The 20,334-nt window shown below is 40.1% G+C and overlaps 1 protein-coding gene across 4 annotated transcripts; it reads right to left on the bottom strand.

Moving 5' to 3' along the window:
* Nucleotides 1–289: 289 nt before the first annotated feature.
* On the bottom strand, nt 290–19,596 carry pds5a (PDS5 cohesin associated factor A). Of its 4 annotated transcripts, none has more exons than XM_058077856.1 (33): nt 19,428–19,596; nt 18,481–18,633; nt 14,555–14,758; nt 14,348–14,434; nt 14,166–14,263; nt 13,899–14,025; nt 12,257–12,337; nt 12,036–12,176; nt 11,769–11,884; nt 10,488–10,582; nt 10,173–10,318; nt 9,905–10,056; nt 9,715–9,828; nt 8,748–8,829; nt 8,611–8,659; nt 8,404–8,543; nt 8,055–8,170; nt 7,545–7,650; nt 7,319–7,479; nt 6,688–6,811; nt 6,456–6,614; nt 6,245–6,313; nt 5,920–6,056; nt 5,057–5,180; nt 3,855–4,059; nt 3,650–3,764; nt 3,442–3,574; nt 3,234–3,353; nt 3,018–3,080; nt 2,096–2,244; nt 1,928–2,018; nt 1,607–1,845; nt 290–1,042 (listed from the first exon to the last, which is right to left on the bottom strand). In XM_058077856.1, exons 2-33 carry the CDS (start codon nt 18,592–18,594, stop codon nt 1,039–1,041), a joined length of 3,861 nt encoding a protein of 1,286 aa, XP_057933839.1. In that variant the 5' UTR covers nt 18,595–18,633; nt 19,428–19,596; the 3' UTR covers nt 290–1,038. The 4 variants fall into 4 exon arrangements, with proteins under 4 accessions (XP_057933839.1, XP_057933864.1, XP_057933848.1 ...); XM_058077881.1 differs by having other exon boundaries at nt 1,607–1,842; XM_058077865.1 differs by lacking the exon at nt 19,428–19,596 and adding an exon at nt 19,248–19,404.
* Nucleotides 19,597–20,334: the final 738 nt, after the last annotated feature.

Genomic DNA, 20,334 nt, shown 5'->3' with positions numbered 1-20,334 from the left:
TGTCAATGGTCAGGGTTTAAAGTAATCACAATGGCACAACACAGTCATCATACTAGCATGTAAAGAGGTTACAAACATATCAGGATGGATCAGGACGAACCAACACAGGATGCGTTGCCAGGGTACCCTGAGCCAAACAGGGACATGAAAGGAGAACCTTCTTGATTTGAGAGGAACAAGGACACTTGAGAGCATCTAGGTTGGACCTCCAAATTGGAGTATTTTTGCTCAATACAGTGACTTAAATTTGACAATTGTTTTTTCATTAGAAAAATAACTGACAAAAAAGTACAAACTACATTTAATTATAAAACAGGACAAATACTGAAAAATACTTTCATGGTAGTACACCATTTATGCACTCCAGGGTGAAGTCAATCACATACTTGGGCAGTAAAAACAAAATCCTATGAAAAAGGTGTTTTCTCCAGCGTGCCTTCCCGCAGGTTTCTTGTCATTTGGTCCATCAGAAAAAATGATGTCTTGTAACACAAAAAGTTCAAGATTAAAGCAGCGAAGAAGACATTGTATTATAGCAAAGATTCTTAAAAGTTGAGAAAATGATGTATGGATTTCATGCACAACACCAGAGCCATGAAGTGCATTGCTTTTGAATTAGTGTATTTAAAGCTGTGGATTAGTATTTACAAAGTGTTAGAGCCGGTAGTAGGAAGAATATTCAGGAAGGAGTCATACAGAAGGAGTTTTACCAGGGAATTTAATAAGCAATAATCATACCAGATTAAAATTTTTGTAAAACGTCCCAAGATTTTTTTTTCTTTTCTTAAAAATGCCTCCACAAAAGCAGCAGAGTGTGACACAACCAAAAAAAAAGGGGTGGGAAGAAAATTAAGACCTACATACAATGAGCTTCAGATCATAACTACAGAGTGTTTACAAACCTTCCAGGTTGCAAGGTTGTGTTGGTCAAAGTAAAACATACACGTGATTTAAGAAAAGGTCCATAAGTGTCCAGGAGAGGAACATGAATGATGGGTTGAATTCTGGCCCTTTTAGTACAGCTGTGGCTCCACCCCTTTACCTTGAAAATTACAGGGATGATATCAATGTCAGTTTGTTTATTTAAAAATGTCAGCTAAATTTTGAGGCCATGTCCACATGAACGCAGATATTTCAGATATATCAAAAACACACAATTTCCCTACAAAAAACCTCAGTCGTGTATGAATGTTTTCGCTCAGGCATGCTACAAGTCAAATGTGTACGTCAACTTGAAGTTCAAGGGTGTCCAAACTTTGTACACAGCAGGCTGCATACAAAAAAAATTAGTTTAATAACCAACAATATTGTCATTTAATAAGGAATTCAATATGCTGAGGGCCCATGACAAAAAAGTGTTCTGGGCTGCACGACTTGATTTCTTGTTCTATGTTGTAAAACAATTATTATATATTGTGTAGGGAGACAATTTATACATATTTTTTTAAATTCCCACCATGGCTAGACCTTTCCAAAAGCAGTTTTTAAGGACAAAAGCCAATGTAGGTGTGTTGACAAAATGTGAAACCGCATAGAAAAAACCTGTTTTTAAAGATATCCATGTTCTTGTGGACCTTAGCATCTTTCCTCTTAGCTGGAGCCTTACCTCTGCAGGTCAATCTGTCGATTTGTCCCCTCGTCGTTCTGCTGCTTTGACACCTTGGCCGACTCTGCGGAGGGGTTGGTGTTGGTGTCTGCTGCTCTCTTTCTACCTCGTCCACCGCCCCCACCTGTGCTCGCTGCCGCAGGAGTAGTAGTGGTCGGCGTTTTGGGTGGCCGACCACGTCGTTTCGCGGGCTGCGTATCCGTCCCGGCATTGGGGGTCACATTCTTACTGGGCTCCTTCTGGCACAGGGAGCAGATTGTATGAAGATTGTATGGATTCTATGATACCAGTTCTTGTTGAGAAGCTTCAGCTGAGCCTTACCTCCACTTTCACATCTTCAGTCTTGATGACTGGGTTCTCATTGTTTTCTTGCGTTCGGCTCTCGGCCGCTTCTGTGGCTGTGATGCTCTTGCTAAGAGTTTACACAAAAACAATAATTTTCACTGACAGTGTACATTTTTGTGTTTGAAGTCATTTTTGAGTGTGTACCTGTTGTTGACGGTGGACGAGTTTAGTGGCGAGGAGTTGGTGCTGGTATTACTGCTGGTAACTACAGAGACTGCTGGAGTCTTCAAGATCTTCCTGCCTGGTACAGTCAGAGGTTTGTTGACCGTCGCTAACACTGGAGCTGGTTTAGGCTGCGGAACACAAGTTTGGCTCTCCATTAATTAACAGTACTGTGGAGGCGTACAAACGTACACAAAAGCTACAACAATAGACATTCCCGTACAAGCAAATAACAATGGTCAGCATAATGCTAAATCTCATAATAGACTGTAATAGTCCTTTTGTGGGACGGCTTGGGTCCAAAATTGTAATAAAACATGTCTAAAAACATGAGGTGATAAGAGACAAGTCACGAGTGACACTTAGTGGCTATCCAGACTGATGACAAAATTTTAGCAAAAGAAAATACATTTCTATGTGAATAGGGACTTATTCTATGTATCTGCAACAATTTCTGTTAAATTGGCATTTGTCATTCAGATGAGTTTTATTGTTGTATAATCAGTGGTTAACTTCTTATGTGGTCATTTATGATGATGTAAATACTGTGATCATGACAATGAAGGAGATTAGACCAGATGTGTCCAAACTTATTCACAGAGAGCTGCATAGTGAAAATGAAATAATGTGGCGGGACATTTTGATATATTTTGGAAAATGGCTCAAAAAAGCTTATGTGTTTAATAATTTGTGTCAACATTTCAGCTTTAAAATTTGCCTTTTGCTATTTATTTCTTGGTTTAATTTTATTTCTACAATGAGCCGCATATTGTAAAAAACAAACAAGCTGTGGCCCACATGTTGGACACCCCCTGGATTAGCTCTATTTCCACTACTTCCTGAAAGAAAGGTAATCATAAGCAGTCTCAACTGTCTTAAATCGCTTCCAAAAGGGGATATTTACCTTTCCTGTGAGTAGCATTTGTCGCAGGTCTGCTGCCAGATATTCTTTATCATTTTGGAAGTCCTGATGAAAAAAATAACAAGAAGGGATTCGATAGAATTAATGTTATGATGAGTGTAATAAAATACAGGTTAAAAAATGCAGTATGGTTATGTTGGCTGTGGCATTATTGCATTATGAGGTGAAGCTTTGGTGCAGAAAATGCAGTGTTATTGCCTTGTCGAGCGCGAGGAAGAACTTGGTGGGTAGAACGGGGTCGTTCGGACAGTCCAGGTGACACGCGGTGCTCTTGTTGGCGATGACAAAGAGTGCAACATCACAGAGGATATACAGCTTCTGCAAACGCAACACACACACAAAATAGTCCAAGTACTGTCCCCTTGACTAGATCTGAAGGTTCATGATCATCTGTTGTTGTGTATACCTCATTGGCTTTTGCATCTTCAGGACATTGTGCGTCTTTGGTCCGTTTGATATTCTCCACCATTTTCCTTAGAAAGGCGTGACTGTTATTCTCATTCTTGGTCATGAGCACCTCCAGCATGAACCATAGACACCTGAGCACAAAAACAACATGGCAGAAGGCGCTCACACGTAAACAAAAAATACATTTACAACGGCTTAACACTCACTCTTTGATGTCTTTGAGCATATCGTATTCCTGCGGTTTTGTGAAATCTGGGTCATGAGCCAGAAGGTGGATCATAAAAGGAACAACATACTCCGGAAGGAAGGATACCATTTTGTCTACAAGGAGAGGGACCATCCACTATTGAGTTGACGCAAGCGATCTTTCATACCACACAATCCACATGTAACAGCATGGTGCATGTTTACCCTGAGTGAGCGAGTTCTGCTTGATGTACTCTCTCCGCACTGAGATGTTCTTGAGGAGGCACTGTCGGGCGTGGGCGCGACGCTCCTTCACTGGGTCCTTGGCACACAGGGCGAAGACGGCCAGGTACTCCAGCGGCAGCGCCAGTTTGACCAGCGCCAAGTGCAACTTCTGAGCAAAGATCTGACGTACCTGATAGCACTCATCCTGTATGCATGAGGGAACAAGTTCACTCCAATTTACTTCAAGTCCAGTATGAGGAAGATCATACAACAACAGTAGGGAGTGTTTTCAATACTATGTGCACTTATATGCCTTGTATGTACACATGCACATTCTAATGAGTTCCAAGTGGGGTAGGTGAATAAAAATGAAAAACAATTAGCGCCTAAAACTCAAAATTATGAGCGCGCCTGAATGCCTCAAAGAGTGAGACCACAGCAGAAAGTAAGACAACGTGGCAAGCCATTCCTTGCTCTGTGTGCATCATATCGACAAATAAGTGTCAATGATTACTTTGATTACTACATTAAGAGTGTTCCATCTTGAAGATTTCATTAATATTGGTGTTCCAACTAATCCCCACACGGCCCCAACAGTGAATATCTGTCACTAAGTGGAGATTCACCCGAAAATGAGGCTTTATTGTTGGTTGTATTTCAGATACTATTAAGAAGGGGGTAGTGGTTCTTAGGACATCATGGAAAGATTCCAGTCAGATCATGGACACTTCATGCTCAACAAGCAGGATCAAAACTAGCAAACTGCTGTCAGTGCTGCACTGGTAAATAACAGTAAACACACCCAAAGTAGGGGATGTTTACAAAAGCAACCATACAACAATAAGACAAAACGTTCTTCTTCTAACAGACGTCAGTCAAATTTGAAGTCCATTCAAATTAAATTGATTAAAAAGGGAAGGATTCCAACATCAGAGTGGAATAAAAGATATGTAGAATGATAAATTATTTATTCATCAGTGCTCATGTCAAACTTCATCTTAATGGCTACCTTATTTACCTACATGTGTGTCCAAATATTAGGAATGATTGCAGTGCACTTCTACACCACTGCAAATATGTCCCTTGAATTTTTGATACAGCTCTTATGTTGGCTCCCGTAACACTTTGCAGGCGTACTCTGCCATGCACTGCACTATACTAATAAAATATGCAAGAAGGTGAAAGTGAAAGAGGGCACTGACATTGATGACAAGGCCGCACAGCTGGAACTGTTCAGGTGTGATGATGTCATGGTAACAGGGCTCCTGGGCCAACTTCATAATTGCGCCACCTGCTGCCAGTCTTAGGCGAGACATGTCCGATTTACTGTCGGGGAAGAAAAAACAAAAAGATAAAAAGGTGTGAGAATTATTTTCCAAGAGAAGTGATGCTCAAACGATTACTTCTGAAGTCATACTACCTCACCGATCCCTAGCTAGTTGAGCCTGTACTGTGTGCAGACGCATCACTTCACAGAGGACAGCAGGCTTTGCTACACATCTTAAAACACGGCCTGGAGCTTGAAGTAACAAATCATAAAGCTTACAGAAAATTTACAAAATTGCAACTGTACAAAGAACCCACTTTATTTTAAAACCGGTTTAAAGTGTTCTACAAGTCACGTCTTGTTTATCGTGGTTAATTCCAGGTCCGACTGCGATAAGTGAAGTTCTGTGAAGTAGGGCTACTTTTTTATAAATGGAATATTTTCATAGTTTGACTTTTTATCACTTTCAGACATGAAGTAACATTCCGATAGTCACCTTTACGCTCCTTTTATTCTGCGTTTACAACACACTACTCTAGGGCAATGCACATGCTATAGGATCACTGCAGGGACGCAAGAGACGGCCGCCGCTTTAAGAATAGCATGCCACCGAACCAACTAGTTAGAATAAACAATTTGGAGGCTAATGGTTTCTAAGAGAGTGGGGGAGAAGCCAAAAACCTACCACTTCCACATAGAATTGGAGGATAAAGTTTGACTAATAATAGGCCATAGTCAACCATGAAAGAGCAATCATTTATTAAAAATGTTTTAAAAGCGCAATAGAGGGAGGGTTACCTGATTTTCTTTTGCTCTGTGAGGTCTCCCTCGCTGACCAGCATGGCTGACAGCAAGCGCAGAGTGGAGTTTGCCGATTTGGATTGGTTGTTCTTCATTCCTAGCAACCAACGCACAAGCAGCTTGATGGCCTGCACCTGAGTATCAGTTCAACATGAATAATGAGGCAAAGTGAGGTTCCTTTACATTTTATTTAGCTATGTGAGAAAATGAAAGGTTGAATAAATAGTTTTTCTGAATGCAGCTCTTGTACTTAATCCGACTGTGAAATATACAACATAGCTGGTAAACTGTGTACTTGTAGGTTTATGTGCAAAGGGCTCACCTTGGCTAGAACTTCAGGTGAAACTTCATCATCAGGGGTCCATAGCTTTCCATTCTTGTTTCCCACTGACTGGAGATCAAATCACACACAGAAGTGACATTCTTTTCTTTTCACCTTTGTACAATATGAAAACCTCTTTGCATCAGCCATTAAAACATTTCATATCACGTCATGATGGTAAATGGTGACATGAGGTTCGATTACCACACACCCTGTCATTCATAAGCAGGTCTTTTACGATGAAGTTGGCCACTATGGATTTCATGGGCGAGGCAAACTGATCTGGGGCCAGCATGGAGATGTGGCCCAATGACACAAGGGGTGTGATGAGCTGTTCGGGGACGTCTGCGTTTAAACTCCGTGACAAAGGCTAAGGTGTGGAAGACAAGGACAAAACTTAGACTGCATTTCAGAAAAATGTGTTTAAAAGGTTTGTTAATTACCTCAAATATCTGAGCCAGCTGGACTTCCTTGTTGTTAAAGATGGAGTGGATACAGTGCACAGCCTGCTTGGCCTGGTGAGGTGTCCCCCTCTTGGCTTTCTGATGCAGGATGGGAATCAGCGTCCTGGTGGATGCAATGAATTGGATATTAGTAATTTCAATATTACCGCAGCCACTGCAGCAATTGCCCGTCAATCTCAAGTTCCATCATTCCCTCAGATACGAGAGGACTGTACTATAATTCCTCTCCCTGGAGCAAAACCTCAATCCCAACCCAAAGGGTGCAATCCACCCTCTTCTGGCTGAGACTCCTCAAACTTAGAGGTGCCGAGTTCCACCACAAAATTTCACACATTCATCTGCAAACGCTGAAGGTCACAGATTGATGAGGTCATCAGGACCATATCTGCAAAGAGCAGAGATCCTAAAATCCTCAAACTGAATACTATGCCCAGAAATTCTGTGCATAGAAATTATCAACAGATTCCGTGACAAAGGGCAGCCTAAGATGAGGCCTTTGATTTAAAAATGTATTTTGATTTATAATGATTCACAACATTTTTTTTCAAACAAAGACTCTTGGAAATTCAATATTCAGGTCAATACAATAATACATCAAAACAACACTTACGATCTTATCTGTGGCAGTTCTGTCTCGATTTTCTGCCCAGTGTTTCTGAATATCTGGATTGCTGCCTCTGCCACTTTGTCATCCTCCATCTTTAGACACTGGAGAAGTGATTCGTAGGTCTCTGATGAGTGGAACGCTGTCGGGTGGGTGAACGACAGGACCTGAACAGAGGAAAAAAGGAAGTTAACAACAACCCAACTTTGATAACATTAGCCTTCTAATGTACCTTGAGTAGTTCCAGGCCTGAGCGGATGGCTGTATCAGGGGTAACGCCCTCCTCATCATCATCTGCTGTGCCTTCAATGGACTTGTTAAGTAGTTTTACCAGAGCACTAAAAATATACAATGTAGTGTTGGTTACAAAATGAAATGAAACCTGTGATACCAGTTTCATTTGTTACACTGAAAGATGCCCATCATGATACTCTCCAACAATAACAATTAACCCACAGGATTGCCTTCCCTCAGGGTGTTTTTCCATAATGCAGAAAGGGTTAAAACCTAATTCATGCTGCAATTGCACCTTGCCACCATAAGGTGTCTCACTGAATGAGCAAAAAACATCTGATGGTGTTACACAATGGTACTGTACTGACACATCACAGTACAGTACAACAAAAACTATACAACTATACAAGTGCACTACTCTAATTCACCCATTTATTTGGATGTGGTTATCATGCACTGCTGCTTTCTTGCCGCCAAATAAAAGATGTTTAATTGGAGCTTTACAGACCTGATGGCTTCTGAGTCGATGTGCACTGGGGCAATGCGTTCAAGAAGGAACTTCACCATCTCCAAGAAGGGATTGGTCGGTTGTTTGGGGAAAGTTAACTTGCGAGTGATCTCCCTCTGTTCATAAAACACAACGTGATAGGCATGGATTGGTCCAGATTTGACAGCTTATACATACATCATTGCAAGTGTCACCGGTTGCTGTCTATTCATCCCAGTGACAATGAAACGAGGATGGGGGAACATAAGATCACGTCTTGACCCATGACTAGGTGTTATTGAAACTTATTATTGCAAGTTTATGTTTTGATGAGAGCTGATTAAGCAAGATGCAATCGTGTTTTTCTCACCACACAGATCTCAGCCTGTTTACAGGAGCAGGTCGGACTGATTAGCATCTCCAGTTGGGCTCTGAGCTTCTCATCCTCACCAAGGACTTGATTGAACCTCTTCATGAAATCTTGAGCTTTCCCTGCATCTGGCAAGTTCTCTGAAGATACACAAAATAAAAAATGTTGATCTTGCCATGAGTGACAATACTACATTACAAAACGTACTTGCTATGTTCATCAGCTTCCCAAACATGGCAGTGTTGTTGGCCTCAGACTGTGGAGGGGAGGGAAAAGATGGTCACAAATACAATGATGTTTTCATCTTTGACTGAAGCCAGTGGAAGATCCTTTAGTTAACGTACCAACGGCAGCTTGTGGAGGTCAAGCAGCTCTTTAACCAGGCCTCTCAGCATATTCTGACACTTCCACATCTCATTCAAAGCCCTAGGAAGAACAAACAAGAATGGACAAGTTAGTGATGGTGCCAGAAAAACACTTTCAAGTCTTGAGATGTCTCCAAATAGCAGAAAATGTCATGAGGCTTCAGTTTTATGGGCATCTAAACAACATAAGGACATGCTTCTGTCATTTACTTTAAGTTGGAGCCCTGGCTCGCTACTGCACATGTTGAATCTACCGTAATGCCCCCACACTTTACTTTTTACCCTTCTGCCTGTCAAATGAAAATATATCCATTTAGTGCATTTTGCTCATTAGCCACGTTTGATACAATAGTTGATCACTTTCACATAAAAACAAGTGGCTGCATTCACAGTGGCTGATATTCACATTAACATTTTACCAATATCATACTTACTATCAGTCATATTTACTAGCTAGCGAAATGTTCCATCTGCAGCCACTGAGTATTTGCAAACAGCTGCTAAAAACAAATGCTGAGGCAAACATTAAAGGTGAAAAAAGCTGACTACAAATAAAATGAGAAGTAAAATATGCATCTCATTACTAGACTTAATACAAAGGAATGAAACAACATAAAGCTAATCATACATAAAACAGCACAGACAGACACTGGGAGAGAATAGAGGCGCAGGAAAAAAAAAATAAAATCAATCGGATAATATTGGGTATATTTTCACCGATAGTGATTAATCTGTCTTATGTCATAATCCGCCCACCGATATATCAGTTGTGACAGTCATGTTAACCCAAGTCAAATTCCTAGTGTGGTAATAAATACATTTGATTCTGCCTCTGATTATATTTGTGAAAACAATTATTACAAAAACCAGCATCTTGGAAAGGACAGTGTTTGATATGCAATGTTCAAAACTGAAATGATATACAGATTAGTGTTATGTTACTAACTTGACAGCGTTTGTGTCCAAGCAGGCATAAAGGTAATAGAGACACTTCATTTTTTCTTCTGTTTCAAGGCTGTGAGGGACCATGAACTGGGCAAATATCTTCTCCACTAATAACCTGCAGAAGAGAAGTGCAGCGTTTTAGTGGATAAACAGCCAATTTAATTTATAGTTCCTCAAATGTAGTTCCTCACTTGTCATCAATGCTGTTCTGGTAGTAGATGTGCAGAAGCTTGTCTTTGATCCAGCTGATCATCAGGGCAGACTCTTTCCCGGCCTCGTGGTGCAAACAGTATTTCTTATAAAGCTGCGCCAGGCCCATCATGGCCTCCTTACGTACCCGCCACTGGCAGGAACAGGGCAAATACACACATTAGGAAAATTCATGTTCATGTTTGGTGTGGGAGAATAATGATAAAAATGACACATTTTGTACATGTTTTTTTAAAAACATTATCTCACCCTCTTGTCCAGGGTTCTCTCTCTTACAAAGCCCAACAGCTGGTCATTGACCAAATTAAGGTCCTTCTTCCCAGCATTGATTATGGTGACAATGACATCGTGACGAATGGCTTCCTCTGGGTCATGGGAACGCACCTTCAAAAACTCTAAGGAAATTGGGAGAATGCATTTGAGGAGGCGACTGAATTAAGAGGGAGATTTTCATTTGTCATGTGGCGTGACAGAAAGAACGATAAGATGCGTTCTGCAAGAAACTTTCACCGAGGGATTTTAAGCTCTGCACTGTGCATGCAAACAAGACAAAACTTGTCACACCTGTTAGGTCTCTGGCCAGGTCTGGGTGGTTCATGAGGCAGTGGCTGGCAAATTTGACACACTCGAGCCTAACCGGAACATGGATGTCATTGAACCTGGAGGGGAGAAAACAGCTGTTAATCTTAAACTAAATGTAGATGAATAAGAGACAATGTGGGTGAATAAATATTTGATTTGGCAAATTTTCCAATAATGCTCTTCAAAGAAGAGATAAGCCGGAGTGCCTGGAGAAAACCCACAGACACCCAAATGGAGATACAAACCCAGATCTCCTGACTGCATGGCCAACATGCTAACCACTAGACCCCCGTGCGAGATGCCCTGATTGATGTTCAAGTTGTGAAGCACATAGCAAGGTGATATGGCCTGCGATAGACACAGCCATAGCATAGTGATTTGTGGTTTCACTGTTCCACCAATAGGTTTTGTGTGTACGCGTGTTAAAAGTTGTGCATAAATGTATTATGCATAAATTCCTAAGCATGTGTGACTATCTTGTTTTGCCTGAAACACAAAGATAATAGGTCTACTTTCATAGATGACTCAGGAAAAAAAAGTCACATCTGAGAGGCTGAAATCTGGAAAGCAGTGTATTTTTAAATGAAAAGATAATTGACTACCAAAATATTTGTGGATTAACAGCATAAAGAATGAATCTTTGATTTTCATTTAATCATTGCATCTCTACGCCAGACTTAATTCATATTTGCATTTTTTGGCTGAGCATTTACACCACTGTCATCGTCATGGAAATATGCTAAAATGAGTGTACTAATAAAACGGAAATGTGCCGTCTAACCCAGTGATTCTCTATGTTGTCATGCCCCCGCACCAATTTGAAATACTAAGAAACTGACATCTATTTAATCTGTACTGTACAGACTGAACTGAAACCAGATAAATGCAACAACAAAATAAAAAGCGTATTCACAAGTCAAATTGCATGATGACAAATTCATACATGTCAGCAGGTCTGCACTTATATTTAAAATCAGTTCACCGCTACCCCCTGTGGGAATCCACCCCACTATTTGAGAAGCACTAGTCTAGCCAACAATCTATTTTTCATTAGGCATGCGAGTTATTCCAAGTGTTTTTGCACAGTTCCGAAACAAGCATTTGAGAGAGAACATGTGAAAATACAAATACAGTCAAAAGAGACACCTTTTCCCTAATAATTCTTGTCGTACACTACACAGCTTTAGGAAGACACTTCAGTCTGTCCACTAGAATAAGTTCAGTGGCATGACTATCTGGCTGCAGAGGGACCATGGAACTCACCGTCCTAAGAAGCACTGCCACAGCGGTCTGTTATGTGTGGCCAACTCAGAGTCTTTGGCTCCAAACAACTTGGCTAGCAAACGTACAACAGCCAGACGCTCTTCCCCATCATTGCTCTGCAATTAACAAATGGACATCTGGATATGTATGGACTTTTCATGGTCATCAGCATTAATACAGCAGGAGGGATTCATCCCCGTTCAAGAAACTCACAAATGGCTGAACTTGCACATGATGATGGTGTGTGTGTGTGTAATAGATTTTAACCTTGAGTTTGAATTCCAGCTGTGGCATAACAGATGTAAGCAGCAAAGGATCGATGGCAAAGAGTTCCTGGATAAGGTCAAAAACATGCTCCGAAAGGTCGCTGACAGAGGACTTTCCCATCACTAAAACCTGGTTGAAGAACTAAAGGTGGGAGGAAAGTGAGCGATAAAACAGACATTTTCAAACCAATGAATGAGACAAAGACATGTATTATTACATACATTTGCAATGCACATCTCTATGGTTTGGACGGTCCTCTTCAGGATAGTCTTTGCAAGATCATATGCTTGTTTGTTCAGATTCTGTATAAAAAAAAAAGATAAATACTGGTGAGAATTATACACACAAACACACCACAGACTATGCTTATATGTACACAATATTTGTTAAGGTTCATATTAAACAGTGATTTTAAATAATATAATTGATTAATTAATGGAAGTGGATTGGGCGATTCATTGAAAAATAACCAAAACAGACATTGAGAACTTCAAAACATAAAACTGCAGTGACTGGTCCTGAAACTCATTTTACAAGACAAATATTTTCCTGTTATAAACAAAGCTACCAGTAAAGGAAAATGAATGCAATCACTGGCTGAAACAATGGTTGACAAGAGGAAACGTAAACATCCTTTACCAGCCCACTACAAAACCCCAAAAGGTTTGGTTGAAGTTCACAGCCAGGGTCACAGTGGGTAAAGATAGCAATGGCAGAAATACCAATTTCCCAAGACTTTGACAATCAATACCGCATGGTTATGACACCATACTAAACAAATCTTTTTTAAAAAAATGCACTTTTTGGGGGAATTTTGCCCATCATCCACAATCTTTATGTGAAACACAATACACATCTTTCCATTTCTGTACGTTCTAAAGGGAGAAAAAACAGCATGAGTTAGGTTGGGCACTGGGGTTCAAGCATCTGATTCTCCAGGGATTGTTAAAATGCTTTTATTTTGATTCCTAGATTGGATGCCCACTTCGTCGATTGGAAGAAATAGCCACAAACACCAACAAAGGAGAAGCTGGCGAGCACCAGTGAAGAAGTGGCTAAAAAGTTCGGCTTAACATTAAAAAAAAAAAAGTCGGGTCAATGGAACATTAGCAACACAATTACGGTATATGATGCAAAGTTGCGTGACCGCATGATAAATGTTCACACATTCATGGTGTAGAAATAAGAGTACCTCGTCTTTGATGCGCTATGTCGGACTTCTTCTAAGCAGTCCAGAATCTGGGAAGTCAAACAATAAATGCCGTCTGTCTCATGCCAATGTAACCCAGGGTTTCAGGATGCTAGCTGATGTGGAAGTTGGGTGTAAATAAAGGACGGGAGCTACGGATAGGCAAGTTGAATGGTTTGATATTTAATATTGGGCCCACTACCTCTTTGCAGTGGCATGAGAATAACAGTTCTTTGTGTTAGATGTTACAATAACAATGCCACTGCAGCTTGGTTTATATACAGGTCAAAGTTATGTAAATAGAACAATTTTGGGGGGTTGAAACAGGTACGTCCCATTGTGCATTGTTAGCTCCCACATGCTAGCTGTTGTGTTTTTCCTTTGAATGTGCAGAAAAGTGCAAGATGTGTATGTGTTGTCATGTTTCACATAACACTCGTGGATGATGGGCAAAATCCCGCCCCCCCAACAAAAAAGTCAACTTGATTTGGAATGGACAAAAACTGGCAAAAGGGTGTTAGATGTCACAATGGTTTTCTCAATATTTAGTAGTTTCTGGTTAATAGAGGAATATTATGTGCAAACATACTGTTTGCTGTCACCTTATGCAGACATCTAATTGGTTGCTTAATGAACATATTCAGAAGAAAGAAGTAAAATATGCATTAACTCACTTTGTGTGCTGGGATGAGATTAATGAGGATGCTATCCAAGAGCTCCTGCGTGACTCCATCTCCCTCCATGATGATGGAGCACATCAGGTCCATCATGTGCATCTGTACCTTCTGTTTATGGCTGTTACTGCAGTGTAAGAGAGCAAGACAGACATGCTTGTTCCCGATAAAATAGGTTTGTGTGTGTGTTTGTAAAGTGCCAAAATTAGGACAAGTTCGAGGTGTAGTCACTGTAAGTATGGAATATTAATCAAAAAGGCGTCTTACTTAATTACAGAAAAGAGGGTTTTGAAAAGCTGTGTGAAGATCTCATTGCAGTCCTCCAGTTCAAAGCATATGTTATATGACTTAACCCATGCCAGGTTCTAAAGGAGAAATCAAAACATAAGGAAAAGACACTAATTAATTTTTCATCCAAACCGCTGCCAAAATATGTCTCCATATGCTACCTCCAGAAGGTAAAAGTATCTGTTGAACTGTGGGCTCTTGGTGTCTTCCAGTCCCTTTAGTTGTCTAGTAATGAAGAGGAAAATGTCCTACAGGTGTGGGAGGCACAAATATCAATATTTAGGTCATCAAGCTAGTCAAGCCAAAATTCACTTTCCAATATAAATATTGCACAAAATTAAAAAAATATAAAAGGTTGAATTTCTTGCCTTGAGTTTGTCATGGGAGGTGTAAGGGGCCTCAGGGGCATAGATCCTGAAGATGTCAGCCAGACAGCAGGCAACGAGCAGCCGCACATCTTTATTGGGGTTCCTGAGGAAGAACTCTGAGGCAAGGTGGAGTGCTAGGCCAAGATACTGCTGCTTCTCCTCTTCAGAATCTTGATCCATGTCCATATAGGTCTTCACCACCATCTGTGCAGCATAGCAACAACACAAAATTAATTTCAGGCCTTCACGACATATACAGTAAATTGCAAACATGCAATATCTAAAATTACAGGTCAATACATTACTTGGAACATTCTCAAATTCTCTATTTTAATAAAAGACACAACTTGTCAATGTATGAGCCCCTGTGAATCCTGCATTAAGTATGAAGTGAATCACTTTAAAACACTGTATAAGTCTTAGATAATGGTGAAGAAAGTATAATTTCTACTGAACATAATTTTGGTATGCGACAAGACTTTTGTCCAAACATTTTTTTATTGACAAAATTAAATGACAACTCAATAATAGAAGACTTTATTTTGCTATAGTAAGCATAACCTTCCACATAAGCCATTTCTTATTCCAAATGGAGCCCCTAAAATTTTTATAAAAAATTATTTATTGCTCCAACAGCCTGAATGAGCGACAAGACTTTTGTTTCACAAGTCACTGCTTTTTTAAAAAATGTATTACGACTGCAAAATAATGGAGCCAAAAAAGTTGCAAGTGCCAGTACTTTGATTAAAAAGGTGAGACACACTATTGAATTCAAGAAATAACAAAAGGTGTCATCCATGTGACTCTATCCTCCCTCAATGCCGCTTCTATGTCGAGTATTCAGTCAAGGTAAAAGTGACGTTAAATGTTAATTTAACACTTCCATTCGTTGGTTATATAAATTCTGAATTGTTTTCTGCATGTGAAACTATAGACGGTAACTATAGATGGACCCTTTAGAACAGATTAAAGACAAATACCAAGGTTGGATTGTATGTGAAAGCGCGGAGGAAGCAGACACACCAGGCTGTCAAGGGAGTGGGAGGGGGATGGGCAAACAGACAGAGCAGAATGCAGCGTACTACACTTGAACAACTTCACGTAGCAGAAGCAACCACACTCAGGCTGCTTGTAGCTGCCTACGCCGGGGAATGGTGTGGGCCTTGAATGTACCAGTATACTCTCATTGAACGGCGTCCTCTCAGATATACTAAAACATATTTTCACATGGTTGGACTGCTGCCGATAAATCAAACATTAAGACAATGAAGTGTGCAAAAAAACAACAACACAAGGTCCAATAGTAATCCAAAAATGACTATTATGCAGTTCACACCCAGTTTATACCCTCATAAGTAGCTAGACAAACAAAAGCAAAAACAGCCATGCTCAGCTACAAAACTAGAACACATTGAGTTAATGATCATTATCTTCAATATTGTGCTTTCCACACAACCAACTGGCAACTAATGATAACAGCTGACCATTGACATACACACGCTTATGGGTGAATGATGTCAAAACAATCTACATGCAGAAAGATTTGCATTTTGTGCACAGAGTTTGTCACTGTCATACGCATGCCAGGCTAAGACAATTGTCTGCATAACAACAAAAGATTGAATTTGGGGTCTGCATCCTAAAAGTGTGCATTTGTGGGCTTCATGACGTCATCGTGCTGCGCGAAGGCTGTCCGAGATTATCATTATTTGTGTACATCATGTACATGTTTTATTGGCAAATTCTGTGTGTTAACTTTTATGAGTGTAAAAAGTATGTGTTGCAACTGATCAGTGTCGTAGAAATGAAAGAAGTAGCCAAAAGGTAATAGCTAAATAAAGGAGCTATGAATATTAATGCTGTTTAATATATCAGGTTTAGCTGTGAGCTGGAGATAAATCTGTAGAAAGATAACATTTCTCCTGTAAAACTTCATTACATTTTTTTTTTAACTTTACTGTCACGATTGAAGGCAGATATTCTGTCAGGACATCAGGGTAAACATGAGACCACGTAACACAACCAGGAAGTGTGAGGAAGGCTACACCGTCTGAATTCACCAGGCTGATTTGTGGCTGGAGCAGGAACCTCCTAACGTCTGGTCTCCGTAGACCGGGTAGGCTACTGGCCTGGTAGGATGCAGACCCCGAATTCAAACACAGCCACAGTCTGAGACAACTTCAAGGGACAATGGAACTCCATGCTCTCAAATAAACCACTATTTTTGCATTTTTACTTGGGTTGTTTATTTTGGGTTGTTTGAGTTCAAAGTTGCTGGTAGCATTAACATAAAGCTTACTTTGAATATACCCGTTTGCTCTGACTTTGGGGATTATTTCAGGTAATTGTGGTGGTTCCTATCAACATTTAATTTCACACCATAGGATGACATGACGCAAGTTGTGGCCGACAGCAGCTCGTGTGTGAATGTTGACTGCATATGCTTGTTAAGACACCCAGCTCACAAGACAGGATTTTAACAACAATTTTAAGAAAAAGTACCAGGAAAGAATACGAAATCTACAAACTTTTATTTAACCCTCATATTGTCCTCAAATATTACTCATACATTTTACCCTGAGGGTCAATTGGAACCCATGGATATTTTCATGCATTGGTATTGGTATGTTGGAGCCTGTCCTATCCAAAGCCTTTTGGCAAGCGGGGGAGTACCCCCTGGACTGATCGCCACCCAATGGATATTTTCCTTGAGAAAATGGTTTACAGAAAATTGTTTGGCAAGATTTTGTGTCTGGCCCTTTATTTTTTTGAGTATGTAAATAACCCCTGATGATTAATTCCTTATTTGTTTTCTATTGCCACTATCAGACCAAGTTTTTAAATGAATGAATGACATTTAAATTCATTACTCCAAAAGTATGAACACTATTGGTTTTGGTGATGATAATGATCTTTCCTGCAGTGCCACCATCATGTCAGTTCAGTTTTAGAGTTAGTGTATCTTGAAAATCCTTCATTTGATCTTTTCTGACACATGGTGCATAGTTTTATTTGGTGTGTATGATATGGTTTTCCACTTATCAAAGTTTGGGTCACAGAGAGGGTGGCAAGTGGTAAGGGGCTGGTCCTGAACCCAGCCCAAAGAGGCTACAAAGGTTGAGTGCAGTGTGAGACGGGTGGCAGTTGAAAGTTTTTTTTGAGGGGGTGATGCAAATGTATTACTCTTTTGAACGCATATTGTTTTGAGAAGCCCAATTCTTTACTCAAGTGACACAAGATCACAGATCAACCCACGTAGGTGTTCAGCTTTGCACACACCCTTAATCACAGTGTGGTTCTGTTGATGCTCATTGCATTTGGCTGAGCGCCATCTTTGTACACCAATTGTATAAATTGTTTTTTTTTTATTAGAACTATCAAAGACAGCTGGACAGGCTTGGTGTAAATAGATAAAGCAGATAAGACAAAAACAATGAGCTGTATTATTTATTATACCCCTACAATCCACACAAATAAAGGCTGTGGGAAGACCAATAAATGTTGCTACTGATGACACTTGACATATGCAACCAAGAACTTATTCTAAGCAAGCAAGCAAAGCCAGTAACGGAGCACTAAAGACAAATTAGGGCTGTCTTGTAAACTAAATTATTTGACAGCTCGATGTTTGCTAGAATTAATGTGAATCAAACACATAATATTCTCATAATTATCAAATATTGAAGCAATGGGTTGTGTTTTTTATGTATCTTTTAGTCCGGATATTACACTGGTGCAGAATTATGTTTATGATACTTTGGGACTGCTACCATGACTATTAATCAAATCAATTTTCAGTCTTTAATCATGACTAAAATGACTAAACATGACTACTGTACATGATGTAAGTGCCAGTTTGTAAAGTTACAGGAATGCTTTGTGTCAATGTTTGGGGTCACTGAGAAAGAAGAAATACATGATCATACCTTCAACCGTTTGACCACCTCATCGTTGCTGAGTTTGTCCGTGATCTCTTTGACTCCAGGTGGATAGACAATCTTCCCGTCCCCCACCGGTTTCTGCTGTTGCGGGAACTCCATGCTTGTTGACGTCTAGTCCACACGGTCTTCTGCTGGCCTCTATGGGCCGGAAAACAAAAGTTCAACATCACACTTAAACAGGAAACCGCCTTTTAAGCGCTACTTTTGTTCTCTAATCATTCAATTCCCATAACAAACTGTTTGCATGAGCGTGGTTGATTATTACTTTAATTAGCTTTTATTCACAGAGCAGACATTAAACAGGGACTGTACATATGATTAGCTTAAATGCTACAACACCGCATCTGTACATGCATGCATCTGAAAACATCATGCATCAAATTATAGCATTTTCTACACACGGAGCGTTCCGTTACAAACAACAAGCGCGTGGCCAGTGTTTATTGACTGTCACACTGCTTACCAAATTAACGAGGGAGGGAGTCACGGTGCAAACATCATTGGCTAGCATTTAGCGGGAAGCACTGCGAGCTGCTAAGCTAACAGCAGCTACAGTGCGTTAGCCTGCTAGCTGGCTAGTTGCAAAGTGTAGGCCGCAAACTATTCGGGTACTCATCACATCTCTGTCCATACACAAGCACAGAGGAAGTACCCCCTTACTTAAGCATTAAATATCCACACCGGGCATTTACACCCAGAGATTTCCTACAAATCCAACAACTTTGAGGAGTTTAAAAATGACGCGAATGTACTTATGGCTATCTTTTTTGGACTTCAACGCATCCGCCACTGCCGCCGGTTGCTGCTGCTGCTGCTGCTACCACCACCACCGTTGCCCTCAGCGTTCCTCAAGCCAATAACTTGCTCCCGAATGCAAATATTTCCCAAACAGAGCGAATAAAATCACCGAACATTTCTTTGCCAGTATTTACCTCTGAAGTGGGCCGATTTAATTCATTAGTCTGACACAGGTTGGGTTTAGTTTTCCGCACAAAGCTCTGTCCGTTCAGTCACTGCTATCTGTGTGACGGCTGAGCGTAGAGCGCCCCCCTTTGTCTAAAGGGAGTACTACACGAGAAAATACCTGGCGGCGGGAGAAAGCAGCAATCATGTGACATACTTCATAGACATGTAGGCTGCGTATTGTGTGTGCATTTTTCATGCAATAAAAACATAATCAGAGGAACAACAGATTTAACACGAAGAATCAGTTTATAGTCATTAATTATCTTTAGAGTATTGATTATTGATTAGAGCTGATTAAAATATTTATGTGTAAAAAGAAATGTAAATAATTTAAAAGTACATAAAAAAGAACAAAAAAAATGAAGCCAGTTAAAAGAATGAAAACAAATATTAAATTATTAGAGAGACCCGTTTTGGTCTCCAATGTCCTATAAATGTGATTTTCTTTCATATCAAAATAGTCCTGCAAAAACCAAACAACAATTCATCAAAATAAGTGTTGTTATAATTTACTGTCATAGTGTATGAAAGGCTCTGATTAACTTCACCCAAAACATTCCACTCAGGACTTACATCATTTATGTTTTGTATTTTTAAGGGTAAGGTACTGAGTGGTGTCGTATGGGGGGAAAGGTTAGGGGGAACAATGAAAAGGTGAGGCCCCCATGTGATTTGCATTCATGGGGCACAACATTTCCTGACGACGCTCCTGCATGGGCTATTCTGAGTAAACATTCATACAATGTAACGTATGTATATATATTTTTTAATAAATAAAACATTATAGTTGTGATCTGATAAAAACATTTACGTTTGGGATGTGAAAAAATGTATGTGCTTCTGGAGAGTAAATTACGTGGTAACTACATGAAA

This window comes from Doryrhamphus excisus, chromosome 1 (assembly GCF_030265055.1).
Source record: "Doryrhamphus excisus isolate RoL2022-K1 chromosome 1, RoL_Dexc_1.0, whole genome shotgun sequence".
In the NCBI taxonomy this organism is placed as follows: domain Eukaryota; kingdom Metazoa; phylum Chordata; class Actinopteri; order Syngnathiformes; family Syngnathidae; genus Doryrhamphus; species Doryrhamphus excisus.
This window is presented reverse-complemented; position numbering and strand designations above follow the sequence as displayed.